Source organism: Typopeltis vanoorti, chromosome 7, assembly GCF_054136105.1.
Source record: "Typopeltis vanoorti isolate ZY-2024b chromosome 7, IOZ_Tvanoo_1.0, whole genome shotgun sequence".
Lineage (NCBI taxonomy): Eukaryota > Metazoa > Arthropoda > Arachnida > Uropygi > Thelyphonidae > Typopeltis > Typopeltis vanoorti.
Genome location: NC_143555.1, coordinates 139,885,053 through 139,909,148, shown reverse-complemented (window position 1 = coordinate 139,909,148; position 24,096 = coordinate 139,885,053). Strand labels below are relative to the sequence as shown.

General features: G+C 33.8%; 1 protein-coding gene across 2 annotated transcripts in view; it reads left to right on the top strand.

Annotated features, from left to right (window-relative positions):
- Nucleotides 1-22,234, top strand: part of LOC150105127 (xibalbin-1-like) — a 60,411-nt gene extending 38,177 nt beyond the window's left edge. The window contains exons 2-5 of one of the 2 annotated variants that reach the window (XM_090396165.1): nucleotides 3,755-3,889; nucleotides 7,992-8,098; nucleotides 21,175-21,241; nucleotides 21,678-22,234. In XM_090396165.1, the coding sequence (XP_090252291.1) occupies nucleotides 8,017-8,098; nucleotides 21,175-21,241; nucleotides 21,678-21,813 (285 nt within the window). In that variant the 5' untranslated portion in view covers nucleotides 3,755-3,889; nucleotides 7,992-8,016 and the 3' untranslated portion in view covers nucleotides 21,814-22,234. Of the gene's footprint in view, nucleotides 1-3,754; nucleotides 3,890-7,991; nucleotides 8,099-21,174; nucleotides 21,242-21,674 lie in introns of both variants that reach the window. The other variant, XM_090396164.1, reaches the window with a different exon arrangement.
- The last annotated feature ends 1,862 nt before the right edge of the window (nucleotides 22,235-24,096 follow it).

Genomic DNA, 24,096 nt, shown 5'->3' with positions numbered 1-24,096 from the left:
ACTTCCTCTTAAACGATCTCATTTTCTTTCAAGTGGATCGGCGCATCTTTCTTCTGAGTGCCTTGAGAAATCATGAATCTAATCCCATGAGCCTTAATCTGTCTTCGACCGACACTGTCGATTAGACTGCTAGTGAAAATGCACGCCTTTCAACTTTGCACCGAACAAAAAGAAGACTGCGTTTAAATATCTGTTTTTCTTTTCGTGTGAATTATTAAAGAGCAGGCGAGAAAAGTTGAGATGTCTGCTTATAGGAATAAAATAGAAGCATGGTAAGGAGAGGAAAAAAAAAACAAAAAAAAACATAGGATTTCGTAAAGTTCTTGTGATGTTAGACTGAGAATACTTTTCAAAAGGGCAAAATGCGAATAGGCTTAGCAATTTCCATGTGAGCAGAGAGTTATAATAGGTGAGTTTAAAAGTGAAATTTTAGATCACTTCGCTCGAGAACTTTTTTTTTTTTCACTGTAGTTCTTTATACAAAGTACATACTCGAATATCACTGATCTTGTTGCTGAGCTACATCCTTCAAGAAAAGAAAAAAAAAACTTTCCAACCAGCGAGTTACCAAATACACATCTCATTTTGCTTTTTGTCATGCATTATTGTTAATGTATTGGATAGAATTTACATAAAAAAACGTAAAAGTGTAAAATGCAGTAATTAAATAATTGTGATGTTTCTTTTTATTTTATAAATGTAAATACAGTGGAACCTCGGTTGTCGAAAGCCTCTATTCTCGAACAATTCGGTTTCCGAACAGCCTTCGGGAACGAATTAAGTTTGACAACCGAAGTTCCAGTGTAATTGTAATGTTTTTTTTTTATTGCAAAATATATTTATTTTTATTTATTACTATTAAATATTATTTTTTATTACTATTAAACTTTGCTTTGTTTCATTTTCATTAAATATATCCTTCATTATTATATTATTTTCCTGTCCTAATTAAATTGAATTTATTTTTTTTCCTGCCTTAAATATGTTTGTTATAATTAAATTATAATAATCAAATTTAAGTTTAATAAATTCTATTATAAAATTAAAAAATATATTACTGATTTTTTAAACACAGTTTGTTATCTTTCAGAGAAATTACATGAGTGTAGGGTACATTTTGTTATATGTTATTAAAATTATTATGATTAGAACAATGTAATACTATAATTATTGTTAAAATTAATAGTAATCTTAACAAAAACATTTTTACAGTTTTACATTAAAACAGATAAACAGCTATTTTTGCATTTTGCCATTTACATTTTAATTTTACAATTCATTTTTATTCACAGTTCACATTAACAATTACTTTTTTATTAACTTGCTGAATGCATATTAACATTATGCAATTTATAATGCTATATGCACTATTCACAATAATAATTAAAATAAAAAAAAATTGACAGCAGCATCAATCAACAATGAAACTTTACAATTTTACAACTTTAATTTTTTTAACATTTTATTGTCTTAGATAAATTACATACATAGATACAATAATAATTATATATATATTCTGTTATTCACAATAGTAATACATTACAATTGTGAATAACAGATACTTACAAGTTAATAATATTTTTAAATAATAATCTTTTTTAATTTTAAATTAATAATTTATTGATTGCTAAAATATTTACATATACAATAAACATCTTGAGTGACATTGCACCTTATAATTTTACAGAGTTCAGCTCTAAGTGCTATATTTCCTACATTGGATTTCAATTAAAATTTTTAATAATACTTTTTTGCCTGTATATGTATTTACAACACATGTTCTTCTAATATTAACAATAAAGATTATACAGAATTTTTTGTATAATTTTTTTTTATCAAAGTTTGAGAAAGAGTGATTATACAAACAAATTTCTGCATTTGTTTATAAGGATTATTTGTAGATGAGTGAGGCAGGTTAATCCCACCTACTTCGAAGCTTGGGTTAGCTTTTATGAAGAGAGTGGGATTTAGCCTTCACTATTTATGTTGTTGCTGCTGTTTATGTATGGGATGTAGGCATTGGATGCTAGTGATTTGGGATGTGTATATTAGTGGTAATGGTTTCTTAACTTTGTTGGTATATTTTTCAGGGTTCGTTTTTTAATGTTCTGTAGTTATCTACTTGTTTTAACTTTCTTGGTAGGTTGTTGAGTTGTGTGGGTATCTGATGTGATCTCACAAAAGAATCGTGTGAATTATTGACGGGTGTGGGGATGTAGAGAGTTGTTGTAGGTCGTGTTATACGATATGCGTCTCTGTTGTTTCGATAGGTGATGTTGAAGTAATTCCTTGTTAATGTCATGTAGTGTTTCAGGTTTTTAATGCTCAGAATTCTGTGTATCGCCATGTGCTTGTCGGATATTGGTTGTTGCGTGTAAGGTGTCCAGATCACTGTTGACACGATTTTCCTGTGTAGTGTTTCTAATTTTGTTAGGTGGCTGTTTGATGTATTTGCATAGACTGTTATTCCGTATCTGAGTAGGGATTCGCAGATACCGTGATATAGGAGTTTTTTTATGTTGGGTGGAATAATGTCTTTAACTTGGAAGAGTTTTGCTGCGATGATCCGGAGTTTGGTGTGTAGGTATTCTATATGTTTTGTCCATTTAAGGTGAGAATCTATATAGAGACCGAGTATTTTGCGTGTGTTACAGGTTTGATTTCGGAACATTGGCAGGTATTTTTGCTGTTAATGCAGCGGTATGTGTGACAATGTATCGATAGTGATGCAGGGCGTATGATTCTTGGGTTGTGTATTATCAACATCTATGTGTTTGGTGCCGTTGATTAGAAGTGCGTTTGGTGGAAGTATGTTGTGATTTCATTTAAGTCTTGTTGTGCTTTGCAGAGAGCTGTGTTAATGTCTGTGTGGATTGCTAGTAGTGCAGTGTGTCATCTGCGTATTGAAATATATGACTTCTTATGGATATGTTATGAACATCATTAATGTATATGTTGAATAGAGTGGGTGATAATATGGCACCTTGAGCCATATTATGGCTTGAGTGATAATATGGCACCGCTGATGTGAACATGTCATATTGTGATAATAGCGATTTGCATTTGGTATGTTGTGAATCGCTTTCACCGACAAAGATTCTCTTGTTATTAAATGATTGTTATATTTTATTATAAAACATTTAAATCTTTTTTTTTAATTGTGACAAAGAAAACTTAGATTTTTATTTTAAATTGCATTGTAAACAATGTATTAATTATATTGCAATCGAAACAATATAAAATACAAAACTATATTGATAAACTGAATAATAGTGTATAATGACGTCATTGGATTACCATGTACTGGCTTTAAAATAGATAAATGAATTAATTCGATAAATGCATTTAATTTTCGTGGGGGCGCTTCCAGTTACAGTCTTATTAAATTCCTGGCCATGTTTGTATATTTCGTATACATTACATATATCCCATATTTCTGTCGTTTTTATTTCTTTTTATTTATTATTATTATTCTTTATTTTTATTACTTTTCTTTTTCTTTATTACTATTCTTTATTTTTTATATTTCTTTCTTTTCAGTATTTTTTTAATAATATATGTGCAAACTTTTTCACATTACAAAATAAATATTTCAAGTAGCCACATTGCTTAAACTGTCAACAAATAATACAACAGACAGACTGGATGCTGGATATCACCACGTTGTCTACTTTTTGAAATTTTCTTTTTCCTTATGTTTTTCTTGCTTTACGTATAATTAAACATGTTTCTCTAATCCTTTTGCTTCTCTCAGGTGACATTAAACAGGATTCAGAAAGTGCTGGCAGGGATTATCAGCTTACGAAGGATTATAGTGACACCGAAAGAGCACCTGACAAGCAACTCCGACTAATCCTTTCCGGACAGAAGATCAGCCGTCAGATAGCAGGTAAATTCTCCGAGGAATATCTCGAGAAAATTCTACGCGATCTTCTTCTCTCTTTGATCTCAACAATAAAGCTTGGATTAAGATGACTATCTGACGTATCTATCCACTAATATAAATATGCCAAATCGTGATAATGCCATATTCATCCGCTAATGTGAACATGTCATATTGTGATAATAGCGATTTGCATTTGGCGTGTTGTGAATCGCATTCACCGACAAAGATTTATGAAATTAATGTTCATATTCCCATAGACAGGGAGTTGTGTTATATGTACGAACATATTTTCATAGGCTTACTTTTTAAAGTAAATATTTCGTGTAATGTAAGTTGTTCACACTATAAACGACTTAAATTAAACTACGGAAACATGAAAACCTTTGTATTGTATTTATATTAGCATTTTTCGCCTCTCAGGGCAGCTGACAATAACATACGCACTGAATCAAAAGTAACTTGAATGTTTTAACGAAAAACCATACCGTGGGGACTTAGTCTTTTGAACTCAGCCGCTCATAATTGATTTAATACTCTAATGAATGCCAAATTTCAGCTAGTTATAGAATTAAGGCTATAATTAAGTTTAATGACACTATGCAGGACGATGAGGTGGATGAACTTATGTAATTGCCAAAGGGTTAGCCTAAAGGGTTGACAAAAGCCTTCGTAAGGGTGTTCAAAAAAGCAAAAAAAAAAAAAAACGTTTTTTTACATAGTTCAGAGATCATCTATTATCATTTTTGATAACTTTAAATGCAACGAAATGTTCATTTATCAAGAATATATTCGTTTAAAACTAGTACAATAAACGAAAACTACACGTTAAAAACTGTCTATCAAACCTACTCACTGAAATTTAAATTTTTAGTTTTTATTAAAGATCAAATTTAAAAGAAGCCATGGAATAAAAATGAAACAAACTATATTGTTTGCTTCATTTAAAACGAGTCAAGTATGAATCATTTTCGTTAATTGACCAAGCCCGACGCGAGGCAGGGGAGGATTATTCGAATGCCGCATGCGAAAAAGCAAAAGGTCGGATAGCTTACAGAGTTAATGTTACAATTATACTGGAGGCAGAAAACATTACAAAAAAAAAAAAAAAATGGATATATCATATATTTAAAAAATATTAAATTTATATATACATATTTATAAAGATAATTATATTTTATTCTAATTATATAAGCTCCAAATAATTATTTTTATTTTGATAACCCCTGAGTTATCAAAATAAATCGGATCTAAACATTTAGATCCGATTTCATTGAGAAAATTTGATCATCTTATAAATAGAATATTTTTATTTAAGAAACAAAATTGATCGGAAACCGGAAAAAAATTCGAATTTGTGTTTAGATGATAATCAGGCTCTTGAGAAACATCCAATAGCTTCGACGTATAATAATAAACGCTCATCCCACGAAACGCAATGATTACCCTAATATCGAAATGGTTTTCATTCTCGTACTTCTGACATGCGCAGAAGTGTCGAAAGGTCTCGCATCTGTGAGCGTACAGTACTTACTGCTATTTAGCTTATTTTCATAAGGAGTTCATCTTCAAATTTAAACTGAATATTTCTTTTGTTTCTGTTGCATTTGATATAACTTTAAGCGTCATGTATATATTTCTTAAAGACTAAGTGTTATTAAATTATTAAAACACTTATCTTTATTTTAAAAAAGTAAAAAAAAATGTCAAAGCAAAATGTAGTTCTAATTTTCATTGTGTTTTTGTTGTTGTGGAAAATACAGCAATCTTTTCCCATGATTCTCAGTGCTTTAGCAAAATTTCATGTAAACATTAGTTCCGATATGATAGATCAACATGAAAGATAATATACGTCATGTTCGGAACTCATTATTAGCTGTATGCTAGATTTAACTTAGCTCCTAATATTCTAATTTTAACCTCTCTATTATGAATGCCTCATTTACCCACTGAATCAGTCTTCTAAATTTAATTCAGATTAATTAGCTTGTAGTTTAATCAATTCGGGAAAAAACCCAAAATTTCACTATTTTAATAAAATTTTAAGTTGTTTATCTTTTATAATTAACAAATATTTAAAATTATGGTTTTAAAATTAATTTACTTGAGAAAATATGTGATTACTGAAAGTAAAATTTAGACAGCAATTTCTTTTTTTCATCAAAATTATTAAAATAATTGGCATATTATATTATATTATTATGGAATCGATCAATCGACCGTGAGATGCGGTGATTGATTCATTCAATCCAATACCCTTGGAGGGTAATGGATAGCAATGCTGTAGCCAATGAAGCTCTAACTGACGCTCGGCTATTGCCATTACCCTCCTGCCATGATCAGAGCTTTAATAGCTCATTAAACTTATCCCTACACTGTCCTCTACAGATAACGGGGAATATGAAAAGCATTCTTGCTTCGCTCCTTTAAGCCAGTCCTTATAAGGACTATAAGGACTATATTATTATTTCAAATTGATGTCCTTTTTAGGACTTCCAGGGTAACAAATGGCAATGTTGTAGCCAATGAAGTTTTAACTGAGGCTCGGCTATTGCCGTTACCCAGCCACGACAACAGCTTTTTAGCTCAATAACACTCCATCCACACAGATTTTCATCATTCAGATGACGGGATAAAGAGTCAAGGACTCAGTCCATCGCCCAGTTCTTTTAAGAACTTTAAGAACTATATTATTATTTCATGGATGAAATGCGGTGATTGATTCATTCAATCCAATATCCTTGGAGGGTAATGGATGGCAATGCTGTAGCCAATGAAGTTCTAACTGAGGCTCGGCTATTGCTGTTACCCTCCTGCCATGATCAGAGCTTTAATTGCTCAATAACACCTTATCCATACACTGTCCTCTACAGATAACAGGGAAGATGAAAAGCATTTTTGCTTGGACCCTTTACGCCAGTCCTTATATAAAGATATATATAACGATTTCGTTTGTGAATAAAATAATAAGTAAAATTCTTGTTCGTTATATTTACTGTATTAAGACATATTAGGGAAGCTGTGGATCTGTTATTTATGTTTTAAATAAAAAGTTTTTATTTTTATTTTTTAAATTTAATATATATACTGATTGTAGTGGATAGCAGAGAAGTCACAAAGGGGTTTAAATTTAGTGTGAATCACTCATAACTAATAAAAAAATCTTTAGGGTGTGTGTTTATAACAAGAATAATGATAAAAATAAACAATAAACAAACAAAAAGTTCTTAATTGTTTGTTTATTGTTTATTTTTACTTCGTATAATTGCTTCGTGATGTGTAGGCCACCCAATATAATAATATTTCTGTTTTATGTTTAAAATAAAATAAATGTTGATTATATAATAATTTGTAATATCAACCCCAGATATCAAATCTCACTTCTACAGTCCTGTTGTATAGAAAAGTTAGGGAGAGAGAGATAACACATTTTTTTGTGTAGTTATTAGTATGCTCTCAATAAATTTATATCTACATTTGGCTGCAGGCATGTTTCATATACAGGTAAAAATGTAGTTCGTCCTTAACTTTTGTACACCAGTGTATTAAAAATTAAGATATTAGGAAGGAACTTGACATTGTTAGCATTCAAGAATGCGGTAGCAGGGCTAATCTGTGGTTTAGTCATTTAAACAGAATGGGAGAGATACAATCAGAAAACAGTTATTGGTGTAACAGAACATAACTCTAACTTCAGTGTAGATTATAAAAAATAATTCTTTGTTTATTTCTTTCATTCATTTAAATGTTTATTATCATATCATGTTCTTAAAAGAACCGGGAGATGGACTGAGTCCTTGACTCTTTATCCCGTCCTCTGAATGAAGAAAATCTGTGTGGATGGGGTGTTATTGAACTAAAAGCTCTAGTCATGGGTAACGGCAATAGCCGAGCCTCAGTTAAAACTTCATTGGCTACAGCATTGCCATTCGTTACCCTGGAAGTGCTAAAAAGGACTCTCTGCAATTCTCAAACCCTCCGTCATCATATCATGTTATTAAAGTAATGTATAGATATAAGTAAAAATTGTATGATAATTTAATTATGGTATGTTAAATCAAGAGTAGTGAACCTATAAGAATCTAAGCATTGTTTTTATTTATTGTAGATCTCACCTGAGCAAAACAGAGGACATGGGTTTTACTTTTACACCCTTAGTGTTGACTTTACTTCTTGTAGTGGCCACAGTTCTAAGTACACCGTATATATCAAGAGGTAAGGAACATTTTTGTCTTCAGTATTATGATTTAAGGACATAAGAGCAGCACGCTGACTTTTTTACCAGTCCTTATCCTTATAAGGACTGGCTTAAAGGGGCAAAGCAAGAATGCTTTTTACCTTCCCCGTTATCTGTAGCGTACAGTGTAGGGATAAGGCGTTATTAAGCTATTAAAGCTCTGATCATGGCAGGAGGGTAACAGCAATAGCCGAGCCTCAGTTAGAACTTCATTGGCTACAGCATTGCCATCCATTACCCTCCAAGGTATGGATTGAATGAATCCAGATCGATTCAACTTTTTTTTTTTTACCAAAAGCTTCGCAAGACTTAATATACTGTCTAAATGCGAAAAGAAATAAAAACTATATATCTAGAATTTAATTGGAATATCACCTTTCTTTGATATGGTAACAGATTTTTATATTAAAGTAGAGAATATTATGGATACAGCCATGTTTTATAGCTAAAATAGTAAAAAATCTTTAAAAAGTTTCGAAAATTTACCATATTATTTTCTGTATTTTATATTATGTTCTCTTAGTATTCTATATTTGTAGTACATTTCTGTTTTATTTATCAAAGAAAGACCCATAAGGATTCATTTCGACAATGTAAATTATGTAGAAATAATGGATATTAAAGATCCAACATTATTTCAGAGCCGAATATATGTAGAAAATTGATAGTCTCGAAATTGTGATCAGAGAGTTTATGAGAACACAATAATTAGTTTCGGAGTTGCCATAGCATGCAATACCAGCGCTGTTTAGGAGTCCATATGTTCGCCTTTTATGGTAAGATCAGACCCTTGAAACCTTCATAATTAAAGTGATAAAAATGAAAAAAACAAACAAAATAAAAATGTAAAGGATAATTCTGTACCGATCTCATTTGGTTGGTGCAAGTTACAAGTTCGTTTATTGGTTGTTTTCTGTTCGATTGAGTTGTCGTTTGTTGCATTCATTACATTTCTTCACCTGTAATGATTCATTCATTCAAATGCTATCATTTATATACTCTCTACTTCGATAAACAGATATTCACATGGAATTCAATTCTAAGATTTCATTTTTATTTTTGTTGTGTGTATGCATATATTTTTATAATATAATATAATACAATAAATATTTTTTTAAAATTTTTCTTTTTTTCTACATTGTATATATTAAAAACCATAATACACCTTCTAGTTATTTGTATATTGAAATATATGGTTTGCATTAAATTGCTATTGTTGCCTCCAGTGGTTTTGAGGACTTCCGTATGTTGGAATTTCATTTTAAATTGATCAAATTGACATCGTAGTGGGATATGGAATTTTGATTGCTGTTTAGTGCAGGAACATTGTGCGTATGAAAAAAAAAAAAAAATTGTGGCCAAGTATGACCAAGTCTCAGACTCAATGTGTAAGGTAGCTTGTGCTCACAATAGCGAAAGTCACAAACTCTTAATTTGATATTCGTAAAATTGGTAACATCTTTATTAAAAGATCTGTACACTGCATGCTAACTTTTTCTATATGAGCAACCTAAATGCTTACTTCTGCTGCTATTTAATATATATATATACATGCAATTTATAAACAAATTATGTCAAGTTATAGAATAGGAAATTCTATGCCTTAATCCGATAGGATTTAACCGCCAACTGTAATCTTTTTCGTATTAATGTTTTCCTTTTTTTCGTCTAGCTAACACCTGTAAAATTACGAGCACTAAATTAATTCACGTAGCTACAAATCCATCACTGTGCATGTGTTCAAGTGACTGTGCTATCTAAACGGTAAACACTCAAGTTGTTGACGTCAGCGTCAGTTCATCCACACTGCGCAGACTACTTTGGGTAACTCATCAGAATGTATTAAGTAAGAATGGTTAGAGTAATATTTGAGTTTGACCGCTATTAGCCGAATGTGGTCACCGAGTACAGGTACTTTCTCTAAGCCTTTCTTGGATAGACTCACTCTTTCCCGAGTCAGTCGATCTCTGGCACGGGAGGGTACGATTTTTCCCTAGTTTTTAACGTTGTAACTGAAGAAATATTTATCGTCGAACTGATACTATTTCAGACAATATTATTAGCATTAGAGGTTATGGAGCACGAGATAGCGACAGTATTCTATCTTGGAAAGACTTTTAATGGGATTATACTGATCAAGTGCATATAATAAACAACTATGTTATACCAACTAAGGCTGTTGGCATCTTCAGGGTACATAACTGATGTAAGGCACTAAAAAGTAAAAAACTGTTACAAACTATAATCAACCGATTCCAATTATATTAAACAAAGAACAGAGCGCGTACAATACATGCATAGAGCGTGGATGATCTCACTTGTTGTTATTTAGGAACGTTCTATAGTTGGCACTATAATTCAGTTCTGGCGACTTGAAGGATCTGATAAGAGTCTTCCAGATCACGGGCAAGATTAGTCCTTGGTTCCTGTTAAGGTTTTGTATACAGCGGGCAACTGTTGTGGCCTCCTTAAAAATTCGGGAGCGGAAGTCCTCCTCCATGTAACGAATTGTGCTTCTATCCCACTCTTGGTATGGTTCGTTCTTGAAAAATGAAACGCTAACCCCGATTTTTCTTCTCTGTTATTATTGACGTCACCTATGTGTTCTTTTTGCCTAATTTCAAGGCTTCTTGAAGTTTGGCCGATGTAATTCAAGCCGCACGAGCAGGGTATGTTAGGCACGGTTCTTCAACGTGTGTACAATACTTTAGTACTCTATCTTACTTGCCTCCTTAAAATCATAGATGATCCTGGAATAACTACACATACTGGTCACTGAATTAGAAATTTTATTTTACGTATAGACATTTGATCACAAAAGAAATTATGAAAAATTTAAACCAGGAATCAGTAGTATAAAAAATTTTTAAAAAATGTAAACATAAATGGATGGAACAAGTTGAAAGAATGAAAACAGAATCATTACCAAAACAAGCCTTAAATTATAAACCATTAGGAAAAATGAAAACGGACGTCCTCTTAAGAGATTCAACGATGACTTCTAAGGCTGGAAGAGGCCATTTTAGGCCTAAAACATTGACAAGCATGATGATGATGATGATGTATAGACTTGCGACTGCCACAATGTGCATAGTTCGGTGAGATATGAGTTGGGATCAGTCTTCATGAAATGCATCGGTCAATTGACACACACACACACACACACACACACACACACACACACACACACACACACACACACACACACACACACACACACACACACACACACACACACACACACACACACACACACACACACACACACACACACACACACACACACACACTCTTGTTCTAACAGACTGTCTTAAGACCACGCCTCTTAGACAAGCAGTGTGGATTATTTTTCTACTGATTAAACATCCACGATATCTTACCTTTTGAGAAACCAGTCATCGTTTCCGTTTTCAAAATCGTGCTTTATCCAGACAAGCATCCCCAATATGCCCTTTATTGAACTCCGAAAGATCCTTTGTTTCACCCATTGTGAGCAAAGCTATTTTTGGACATACGCTGCATAAGTGACATTTAGGTACATCTTCGTGAAGTTTTCTAATTCAGTTGCCAGGATGTGTGTTCTCTGATTGGCTAAGGGTGGAATTTGGCAGCCCATTAGTCCCAAAAAGTCAGATAGGACTAAAACGGCTTCTCCTACTCTCTTTGAAGAATAAAGCGGATTTATAGTTGTCGATGAAGATTTCTAATACATAGGATTCAAAATATCTTACCTCAGCCAAAACAGGCAATGTTGGTGTACCCATAACCACATAATTTTTTACTCAGTTATTTTGATAACCTTTTGATGGATAGGAACATGAACATTGTGTAACTTTGCCAGCATATCAACAGCAAAATTCTGAAAGTTTTGAAGTTGTCCTGTATGATTATCGTGAAGAAAAGGGGAAAAAAATATTTTGTCAAATCAGTAAGCACACTGTATGGTGGACAGTATCATCGATTTCTCTGGGTATTCCGGATTTTTCTTAAAAACATGAAACTGAAAAGTACAAAGTGGTAATAATTCGTGGAGTTAAGCATGTATGTTTTCCAAACGGTTTGAATCTTTTGCGGGATAAAAAAAAAAAAAACCTGACTTTCTCAAAGGCAGAACAATCCTATAACTGCTTAGCTCACCTCCGCTTGGAAAGAGTAGTTATAAATGTCTCACGTCCTAAATGGGATTCCAACCCACGCCCTTCCAGATGAAGGACAAAGCAACATTTGTCCTTCACTGTACTCTACTGAGACATATGTCTACAGAGAGAGAGAGAGAGAGAGAGAGAGAGAGATGCGAGATGAAATAAATATCACTTAACCTTTTCAGGATCAGTTTTTCGTGCCCCTTATTACGGCGTCTTAAGCAATAAGTAACATCTATAATTAATTAACAAATGGTATGAACGAATTAACCACTAAATTAATTGCTAAGATGAACTCTGTAATTTATGCTAATAATCACAATCGCTCATTATTTTTAATAATTAAATAATAATTAATTAATATACTTAGGAATCCCTGTAATATTGATATCAAACATTAAGTTTTTTCCAAAAAAATAGTTTTGGATTGTGGGCGGGTTAATTTTTCTCTGGGCACTCCGGATTTTTCTTAAAAACATGAAACTCAGAAAAGTATGAACTGGTAATAATTCGTGGAGTTCAAGTTATCAATTACATGGGTTCCATTTTCTTGGCGAAAGTCACAACAACAACAACAATAATAATAATCTTATGAACTCCACACCATTACTTTTAAGGGCGTGATTGATGATTTCTATTATATAAAACTGAATATATATTGATTCAAAGTATTTTTTTTTGCTAAATATTTTCTTTAATTTCAGCAGCTTGTAATATCCGTTTTTAAACTTTGGCTCAGTGGTTTTTTTAGCATTAAACTTCTCTTTATTATATTTCTGTTTTCATTCTTTAAACATATGTGGCTAAGTCGGATGATAATTTACGAGCCAACTTTTTGTTTGTGATCTTAAGTAAATAATTAAAATAAGATTATAATTTTCTGAAAAATATAATTTATGCTATAAAAATCTAAAAAAATTCCTAATTTTATTTTTTTAATAATGTATATATTATAAATTTTTATACACCATTTAATTATTTGTATATTAAAATATATGGTTTTGTATTGATGAAATGCCTCAAGCTTAATTGGTTTTCTGATTAAGTTTTCTTTTCTTTTTCGACCATTTGGCTTAGATCAAGTGTGTAGTTCATTTTTGTGAACTTTCCCCATAAGTGATTAGCAAATTGTTTAGCTAAGCGCAAATTGTAGTATAGTATATGTAGTATGTAGTATAGTATATGTTAGCTCAGTTATTATCGGCAAAGCGTCTCATAGAGGCACTTGATAATAAACTACAGCAGCAGATACAGAATAAACCCCAGATTGGGGCAAGAACAACACACTCGGTGGTGGGAATAGCTTAGGCCCCCCCTAACCAGCATGGCTTTGCCGCGTAGGCGGACCCTTTGAATCGAAGTGGAAGCTGATCGACGACCTCGATGTTTGGCCAAAGCCCTCATCGAAAGCGTCGGCGCTGAGCAGATTTTTGGATTTACTCCCTTTGGTGGTGGTGGCCGCTTCCAAGTAGTAGTAAGGAGTCAGCAAACAAGAGACAAACTACTTGCAGGATTCGAATGTAATGGAAAATCAATAGTTCCATTTTTGGTAGGGAGCATTACCAAACTACTTAGAATCCCCAGATTCCCGTTAGAATATATTGAAACGGATGTAAAGATCATCCACGAAATATTCGGGAAATGGGGCGTTATACACAAGGTGGAAGTCCTAAATGACGCAGAAAACCCCAAATGGAAGTCGGGTGAAGTCCACATCTCCCTCGAGATGAAAACGCCCATTCCCAACTTCATTTTTATTGGATCCGCCAGAGTAATGATAAATTACCCTGGTGTAAAAAAACAATGTTTTAGATGTGGTGCTTTCACTCACCTTGGGGCGGACTGTCCTAGAGTGAAATGTAAAAACTGCCTCAAAGCAGGCCACAACCAAGAAAACTGTGAGTCAGCTTGCCTGAAATGTGGGGTAATTGACCACAAAGTGGACACATGCCCATCCAGAACCCTTGCTGAGAGGATGGGTGGTGCAATCACGCCAGCAACTCCACCAAGCAATGGAAATGACACAGCACAGGAAGCTTCTCCTCCTTTCGAGGCTGCTCCTGATATAACAGAAATCCATACCTCCACGTCTAAGAAAAACCGAAAGGGGAAAAAAACTTCCACAAGCAGTAAAATCTAACAAGAAGAAACAGTCGCTATTGAAACCATCAATACCAATATAGATACTAATACAGATGTTATAGATAGGGAAGAAGGAAAGATGGAGGTGAACACCAACACCTCCAAACGGCCATTAAGCCCACAGGAAGAGTTGGTAACGCCCAAAACAGCAAAAGTATCTGAGACCGCCCACCCAGAAGTCCCTCACGCGAAAGCAGGGGAGACTCTCAGCCATCTCATCAGAGGTATCCCAGGGATGGCGGAAAAATTCAAAGAAGCGATAAAAAAAATAGGAGAACCTGAACTCCTCCTCACAGGAGAACATGGATCTGACATCGTCAGTGCAAAATGGGGTGACATTTTCATTGATGACATCAGCACAATCACCCCTGAGCAAGTAGAGGTAGCCCAGGATTTAGACGAGGAGGCAGCTTCGGCGTTCTTCATAGCTCTCTGCAAACTAGACATGGCCAAGGGAAGTGAGGTGGCCAAAAGAATAATAACTGCCCACAACAAAAGAAAGACACAGTAACCACCTTGTGGGGTTTCTGTACACAGCTTCACCGGTTTCAGCTATCACAGGTGGGGGAGGACCTGAGAACCCGAGCGGCGAAGGCTTACAGCGAGGCGGTGCAGTTCCTTGTGAGCTGCATCACTCGGGCCAAATCCTTCCTCCACCTCTAAGTTTAACTTTCAATTTTTGCTTTTCTGTGTACTTTTTTGTTTTCGTTTTGTTATTGTTACATGTTTCCTTTTTAGGATTTTTCCTTTTTTGTAAAGTGAAAAATCAACGACCGTTTTAGAAACGCCCCTGGGGGGCAAACAGCTAAAACTGGTCAACTGAGGCCTCTTTAACCTACCCTACCACTATGCACTCTATCTTTATTTCCTCTCCTACTATCTGCTGACTCTCAGCCTATCTTACTCTACAGGCCGATGATGAAGATTTGTTGAACTCACAAATTATTATTTATTCTTTTAAATTAAATAGTTGTATGTTAAGTAGTTGTAAGAAACATTGAGACCAAGGTACTTGATGGCTTCGAATGTGGTGGAAAGAAAATAGTTACTGCCCTTCATGGTGGGGAGTATTCTAAGAATGCTTAAAATCCCCAGATTTCCATTGGAATACATAGAAAAAGACGACAAGGTCATCCATGACGTGTTCGGGAAATGGGGCGTCGTACGTAAGGTACAAATCCTGAGTGATGTGGATAACCCCGAATGGAAATCGAGTGAAGTAATAATCTCTCTCGTGATGAAAACGGCCGTCCCAGACTTCGTCGTCATAGGATCTACCAGGGTAATGGTTAATTACCCTGGTGTAAAAAAGTAATGCTTCAGGTGTGGCGCCTTCACCCATCTTGGGGCAGACTGCCCTCGATTGAAATGTAAAAATTGCCTCAAAGCAGGGCATACCCAAGAAAAATATGAAGCAGCTTGCTTTAAATGTGGTGCAATAGACCACAAAGTAGACACCTGCCCATCCAAAACCCATGCAGAGAGGATAGGAGGTGCTATCACACCAGCCATAGGAACATCAATAGAAATAATAAACAGCACAGCAAGAATTCCCAACCCTGAAGGCTGCAATGGAACAACAGAAAGCCATGTTGCTACGCTGAAAGACATAAATCAAAATCAAACAAGAAACACCTTAAGGCAAAAGAAGCGCCCATAACTGCAGAAGCAACCGGTAAAGATAAAACCGACACAGCCGAGGACCAAACCATCACAACAGTAATCTCAGCAAAAGGACAGAAGGAACACAACAGAAGTACAGAAGAGCAAGAAGATGAAACAGAACAAATGGAGACAAACAACACATCAAAAAGCCCAACAAGTCCAGTGGAGGAGGAAACAAAAAAGCCCAAAACAGCTATACCAGAAGAAACAGAGATCTCCTGCCAAGACACCCCCCCCCCATGCGAATGCAGATAAAACCTTAAGTTATCTCCTAAAGGAAACCCGGTGATATTTGAAAAATTCAAAAAAGCAATAGAAAAAATAGGGGAACCTAGGCTCATCCTCACTGGCAAAAAAAAGGTCCGAAAGTAGCGAGTGCTCAATGGGGTAACCTATTTATAGAGGATATAAACGAGATCACTCCCGAGCAAGTAATGGGAGTGTTGGACGTAGAAGAAGAGGCAGAAATAGGTTTTTTCAGAACTCTTTGTTCATTATCCCGGGGAAGTAAGTTGGCTGAAGAAGTCTCGGCAGCCCACAGCAAACGGAAGGCACACTAACCACCTCATGGGTTCCTGTGCATAGTTTCACTGGTTTTTAGTTCCCACAGGAGGGGGTGGACCCGAGAACCCGAGCGGCGAAGGCTTACAGCGAGGCGGTGCAGCCCCTTGTGGGCTGCATCATTCGGGCCAGGCTCTTCCCCCTTTTCTTTTTAGTTCCGAATTTGAAATTCGCCTGTTTTTTCTTTACTGTCCTTACTTTATTTTTGTGTTCTCTTTCATTTGTTTTGCTTCTTTCGGCGGTCATATGGCTGGACGGATCGTCTTAAGTATTCCTGACTGCATCCGTGTGTGTTCACAGGGCCGGTTTGCCTGCTTGCGAGATGAAAAACCCCAGATAAACAACCCTGCTGTCCACGCGGCTAACTTGCAATGGCTAAGGAAGATTCTTAAGCTCCTCAAGTCGTCGACGGGAATCGAACCTAGGACACGTCTTTCCCAGGTGTATGATTGCGAAGCGCAAAGCCACTGAGCTAATCGCGCGGACTATATAGAGATGGAAATGTTAAAGGCAGTAGTTTAACCTACTGTTAAACCATATGCAGCTAAAATGGTAACTCTAAGCTAAAAACATAATTTCTGACTGATAGGAAGGATAGACTAGTGTACCGGTATGCTGTGGATACAATAGGCTACATGCTTCACTTCCTCAATGGCATCATTACTATTAACAAACGTTACTGACAAATATATGTAATAGCAATCAATATCTGAGTAACTATAACAACTGTGGTATAGAAATTAACATTACTGACTTGGGTTTAGGCCATCGCAGAACGTCTTTCTTTTTGGCAGTTTACTCTGCAATTTGCGTGTTATTTATTCAGATAGTTTTTAAATTTTGCTCTATTATTTGTGCACAGTAATGAGAGAGATCAGAGACTATCTCGCTTCATATATATATATATATATATATTAAACCTTTTTTTCCTTGTATTTTTTTTCCCAGGATCGTATTCACGTTCATTTTTTTTTATTTTTTTATTCCATTTGTTATGTCGGCTAGATCATCTGTGCACTTTATGCCTCATATGATAAATTCAACTGCATCCACTGCTGTTCCGTTTTTTTTTTTTTTTTTTTTTTTTTTTTTTTTTTCGCGTGTGTGTGTGTTTTAAACAGCGACAATCCTGGGCAATCCGAGATTCTCCCTAGTGCCGCTCCAATTTATTATATAGCCAATATTCGTAAGCTGCAAAATAATAAAGAAACACAAGAAATCAGTCGCTTGTTAGGTATTGAGATGATCAAATCACGTTAAAAGCAGCTTGCACTTGACAAAGTAGAGAATACAGAGCTGAAAATATGTTACGATATTAAATGAGCCCAGCAAAGTTTCTCGTAAATATTTCAACATTAATTGGTGTAGTGTTTTGTCCTTAATCTAGTAATGTCACTCGGGATAGTGCTTAAATTGGTTAAGGGAAATATTTCAATGAGCTGATTAAATTAGAGTGTGGTCCTTTGGCGTATTATTTCTCAAAAGGGAATAATATCTTAATTGAATGTGGCTGTTCCGAAACTTTGCGGTTTTATTCTCCGGCATTCTCTAATATGCGTCAGGGGTAATTTGATTCTTTTTCATTTAATGTTCATTAAGGCTAAATTTGAAGCTTTAAATTTTGAACCTTTTTTACCCCGTCTGTATTCAGTGTTTTTTTTTTTTTTTTTAAACTTCTATCGCCTGCTCTCTTTTATTTGATCTTCGTTTAGTCGACATTTTTGACAAAGGTAAATGCAGTTTGGTTTTTGTCTTTTGTTGTTGCTACAATAATGAAGTGTACTTTTTTCTTTCTTTCTTTTTTTTTTTTTTTGCCGTTTTTATGTTCTTTATTTGTGTTGTTTGGTGCTAACTTTTAAACGTAATTTTAAGAAACTCCCACGATTCAATGCCTTTTAGTTAAATCCATCACGTACATTTTGTCATGTTTACGTGTTTTTAAAAAAAATATATTCTAAATGACTCGGAGAGTAGCGCCCTCTAGTGAACGCATTCGGAAACATTACCAACTCGATTGGTTGTTCATTTAGACAGTATTTTCCCGCATTTAGACAAGTTTCTCTCTTCACTCTTTCTCTGAATCTACAATGATCGTAGAAGGGTTCTAATATCTGTTTGCTAATAAAATCATAACAAAACCAACTCCAACAAACCGAGCAAGTCATTCAGAAGAGTTTTTACTGCGAGTTTCATTAAAGTTTGTCGTTATTTATAGTAGTTCCAATTATAAATAATAAATCATAATTAAATTATAAACAACTGCAAAATAAAACTACGACACCAAGACTTAACTCCTGTTAATATACTTGACATAAGATTAATTAAATGACATTGATAAAGGTCTTAGATTTCAGGGTCTGCGGTCAAAGAACAACCGGGATCTTTGTATGAAAAAAATGGGTTAGAATCTTTTAAGGTATCAGAAACATATATAAGGGCTTTGAGTTGAAGATGATCTTATACGAAGATAAATTCAAACTTTTATTTCTGCAAAACAGACAAAATAACCAGAGAATGTCGCAAGTGACAGCACAGTACGGAGATAGGATTAATACTTTACCATAGCATAAATTAAGTTTATACAAAACTACTCGGTCTTAATAAGCCATTAAACTTATTTAGAGATGGAAGATGATCTTATAATTCTAAATTTCTAAACCAATTTTGAAAGAAGCATATGTGTTTGAAAGTAATTATCTGCTACAAGAACACTGTTTTTAGTTCAAACGATAAAAGCCTTCGTAGGAAGCTATCGGTAATGAATTTAGAAGCTGAATAACGTTGATTTGCTCATAACAAGGGTCTCTGTCTACCCACTGATGAAAGTCCAAATAAATCAGAAACAACGGTACGTAGATAGAGAAAACCCTGACTATGCCTTTTAACAAAAGACAGTATGTGGGTCTCACACACACACACACACATAGATCGCATCTTTCAATTCAGGTCGTGCAATCCCAATCAATTCTTGTCTAATCTTTTGTTTTAAATATTTAGATTTAAAACACACACACACATTAAATATTTAGATTTTTTTAAAGCTTGGTAGATGTAATGATGGAGCAAATCACACACACACACACACACACACACACACACACACACACACACACACACACACACACACACACACACACACACACACACACACACACACACACACACACACACACACACACACACACACACACACACACACACACACACACACACACACAAATTTTGAACATCAATAATAACAGCAAATGCAGATTATGCGATCAGAAAGATGAGACTGTAGAACATCTAATCAGTGCCTGCAGCAAAATAGCTGAAACTGACTATAAATACCGCCATGATCAAGTGGCCAAAATAGTTCATTGGCATGTATGCAAAAAATATGGCTTTCCTACATCTGCTAACTGGTGGCAGCATAAAATAGAGACTGTATTGGAAAACGAAACAGCAAAAATTCTCTGGGACTTTAGAATACAAACTGATCGGCATTTGGAACATAACAGACCTGACATCACAATTATCGAACATCGACAGGTTTGAATTATTGATATCTCCGTACTCATTGTTAACAACATTAACAACAAAGAACTGAAAAAAAAAAAGACTAAATATCGAGATCTGGCAATCGAAGTTGGCAGCTGTGGCTTAAACATACTCAAGCTATCCCAATAGTTATCGGGATATCACTTGCCGCAATATCAAAGAAGCTATCCAACTATTTACAGCAGCGTTTCTCAACCTTTCTAAGCCCAAGGACCAATAAAATGCCTAAAGCAATTCTACGGACCACTAAGTTTTTTTTTTTTTTTCAATAATTTTTACTTACTTATTGAATTTTGATTTGTTTTGTTTGGATAATTAAAAAATATATACTATATATATTTATTTAATTAATTTAAGTCTGCCTGCGGACCACCTGTCCCATCGTCGCGGACCACACGTTGAGAAACACTGATTTACAGCAATTAAACATCAACAAAGTGACCCCATATGACCTACAAAAAACAGCATTACTTTGAACAGTCCATATTTTACGACGCTACCTGACTGACCATTCTTAGATTCTTGGGCAGAATCTGATTTGTTCTGTATCACCAGTCAAATCGTTATTTAAATAATATTTGTTGTTTAAATAATGTTCTTTAAATCTTGTTTGACTGTGTATCAATTATGTGAATAAATAAATAAATAAATAATAATAATATATTTTATGAAACATGGTTCATTCTATCCATGAAACTGAAGTTCAGTAAGACATGAATAAAAGTGTCAAGAACGGCTAAAGTATTAATTTGTTTATATGTAAAATACTATCCTATGTTAATTAGTATATGCTTTGATCTGTGGCATTGCACTAAATCATAATGACGTATGTAAGATAAACCTTGGAGTCAATAATGAAAAAAAAAAAATGACTTCTAAATAGCACTGTTTACACATTTATTAAAATATTTAATTTAATTTTAATTTCTAAAATTTCCTTCTAAAATTTTATGAATTTGTAGTGTAGTATTTTAAAAGATTTATTTATTTATTTTATTCTTTAGACACAGATCTGACCGATAACTATAACAACTATGACAGCATAGCACGATATCTCTTCTACACCAAAAAGTAAGTACTTGATATTTTATTTTCTACAGAAAATAATATTAAGTTGAAAAGTAAATGAGAGAATTTATTTCTTGGAAGAAACTTGTGTGAGTCGTTAATATAGTTAGTGGTTTTTTTTTTATTTGTTGAACGTACGCTAGTGAAATTTAATTTTCATTTTAGTACTTATTATTAGCTAAATATCACTATAATAAATAACTACAGCTTCATGTAATAAATATATGTAATATTTATTATATGTTGTTATAGTAATATATATATATATATATATATATATATATATATATATATATATATATATATATATATATATATATATATATATATATATTATATAATATATTACTATAATAAATAGCTAATTACTACATATAATAAATTTTAGTGTTTAAATATCGGATGTATTTTTTCTTATTTTTTGTTTTCCCGACAGAAGGAGCTGCATTCGAAGAAGCGGAAGTTGTGATCATCGTCCAAATGATTGCTGTTTCAGTTCTTCCTGCCGATGCAATTTATGGGGAACTAACTGCAGATGTCAACGTGTTGGCTTATTCCAGAAATGGGGAAAATAGATCCCTTACTTCTTTCTTGGTTTTCTGAACATGACAAACCTCTCTTTCGTTGGTAAACGGCGCTGGCTTATTGCTTACAAATCCGCCGCGCGAGAAACGGCACAGAAATAAAAATATTGTTCATCTCTTTGTGCTCAGTGAATGTTTGTTTTCATGAAAACTGCGCATCAGTTGTCAAGGCTCTAAACCTAATGTTAGCGTTGCTTAGTAATATGCCGTCACACTAGCGACATCTATAAATATAACTCTATCACCAAGGCTTCCGAAATAAATGTGATATTTTTGAACTAATGTAAGTAATATTTTCAAACCATTCAAAGTGTATTTTTTCCTCTCTCGTGACGTAACACAGATAATTTTTCATATAATATAAAATATAATTATCTAAAATTTCTTTATATCGGCGCCTTGAAATTGGTTAATTTTTTTTTGTAGTCTTTATTGGTTCAACAGTGTCAAATTTTTAAATTGAATTTTTAATTTAAGCGATATAAATTCCAATTTTCTTCCTAACTATTTTTAGTTTATTTTTAATAGTTTCGTTGAACTACGAGCGGATATAACTAACAATTGTATTGGTATTATTAATAATATGAATGTCAATAAAAAAATCACCGAACAATCATAAACATCGTAAACTGATATTATTTATTTTGATTATATTTATATATTTCCTACCTCAATATTCAACTTGGTGCTTTTTTTTTAATGGACCTATTACTAATTTATTTTCATTTGTTAATGAGATGAATAATCAATGAAAAATCGGAGTCTTGGTGAAAAGCAATTTTTATCATGATGCTATTTAGTTAACGAAAGAAGAGGTTACCTTTGTATCCAAAAATAAATAAGTAAAATAATAAAAAAAAAATTCTCGCGATCCATAAGTGTTCAGAATATCGTTTTTACTTAAAAACATGATCTCCTTCATAATAAAGATTAATGCAAAACTGTCTCAGACATACGCAGTAAGATGGATGATTTATTAATGGACTGTTGGCTGCGTGATCATTAATTTATCTTTTTCTCTTAGTTAATCTTTCTTTTTTATTTATTTTGTTTCCTTAACTTATTCTAATCATTATCAAAAGGCTATTACGGCCTTCATAAAGATTGTAGTCATATTTATGCTGAGAAAATCTTTGACTTGAGGAATAAATAATAATTGACATATTTCAACAAGTAAATTGTGAAATTTCTCTTGTCGAGTTAAATGATGTAATATATTGTTTTTACATAAATATTATCGATGTGTGTGTGTGTGTTTGAGGATGGCTAAATTCAATCAGCTACCTCAGTAATATTGTCGTATATGTCATTAAAATAAAATATTCTGAGTACATTGGTCTATGCTCTGAATTTGTCAGATACATCACACATATATCTTCGGTACTTACATGAGGTTTCTATTCTATTCTCTCAGCCATACGGCTGGTGGGGGTAGCTATATGCTACCATACTAGGGAAATGATTATGAGCAAGGTGGTTTCCCGTTGCCTTCCTTGTCGTACTATATTTTATGACTGTATCCTGTGTGTTCACGGGACCGGTTTGCCTGTTGGCGGGATGAAAACCCCAAGATAAACTGGGGGAAAAACTCTGCTGTCCACGCCCAAGACTGGCTATCTTGGCAATGGCTGAGGAAAATCCTTAAGAACCTAGGACACTCTTTTCCCAGACATATGGTTGCGAAGCGCATAGCCACTAGGCTAATCGCGTGGACTACATGAGGTTATTGAACAACAAAAAAGATTAAACTATAGACTAGTTAAGACTAAGATAATGTAGGAAGAGTATGACTTTTTAGCCTTAAAGGGTTCGAATGATGTTAATTTAAAATGAACCAATTGTTAGTCGTATATATATATATATATATATATATATATATATATATATATATATATATATATATATTTCAAAAAATAGATTTAATGACTTCAAGACCGAGATAACATATAAAGATTTTAATGATAAATACTACTAGTTTCGGCATATAGCAGCCTTCTTCAGGTATTTATAAAGGAAAGGAATACTAATAAACATTGAATTATTTAAATAAACAAACTGGAAATTACAGGTACAAATTGCCTCACATAATCGATACATAAAAACGTTGTATTTTTCAAGTTGTTCCAACTGGCGTGCCATTGTTTGTTGCAATTGTGCGTGCAAGTTCACGTGAACGCCAATATTGAATAACTGCAGCATGGCTATCTGGGATGTTATAACTTAAATTATTATTTAAGTGGACCGGGTTCAGTAGGATTTCCCGTGATTCTACGA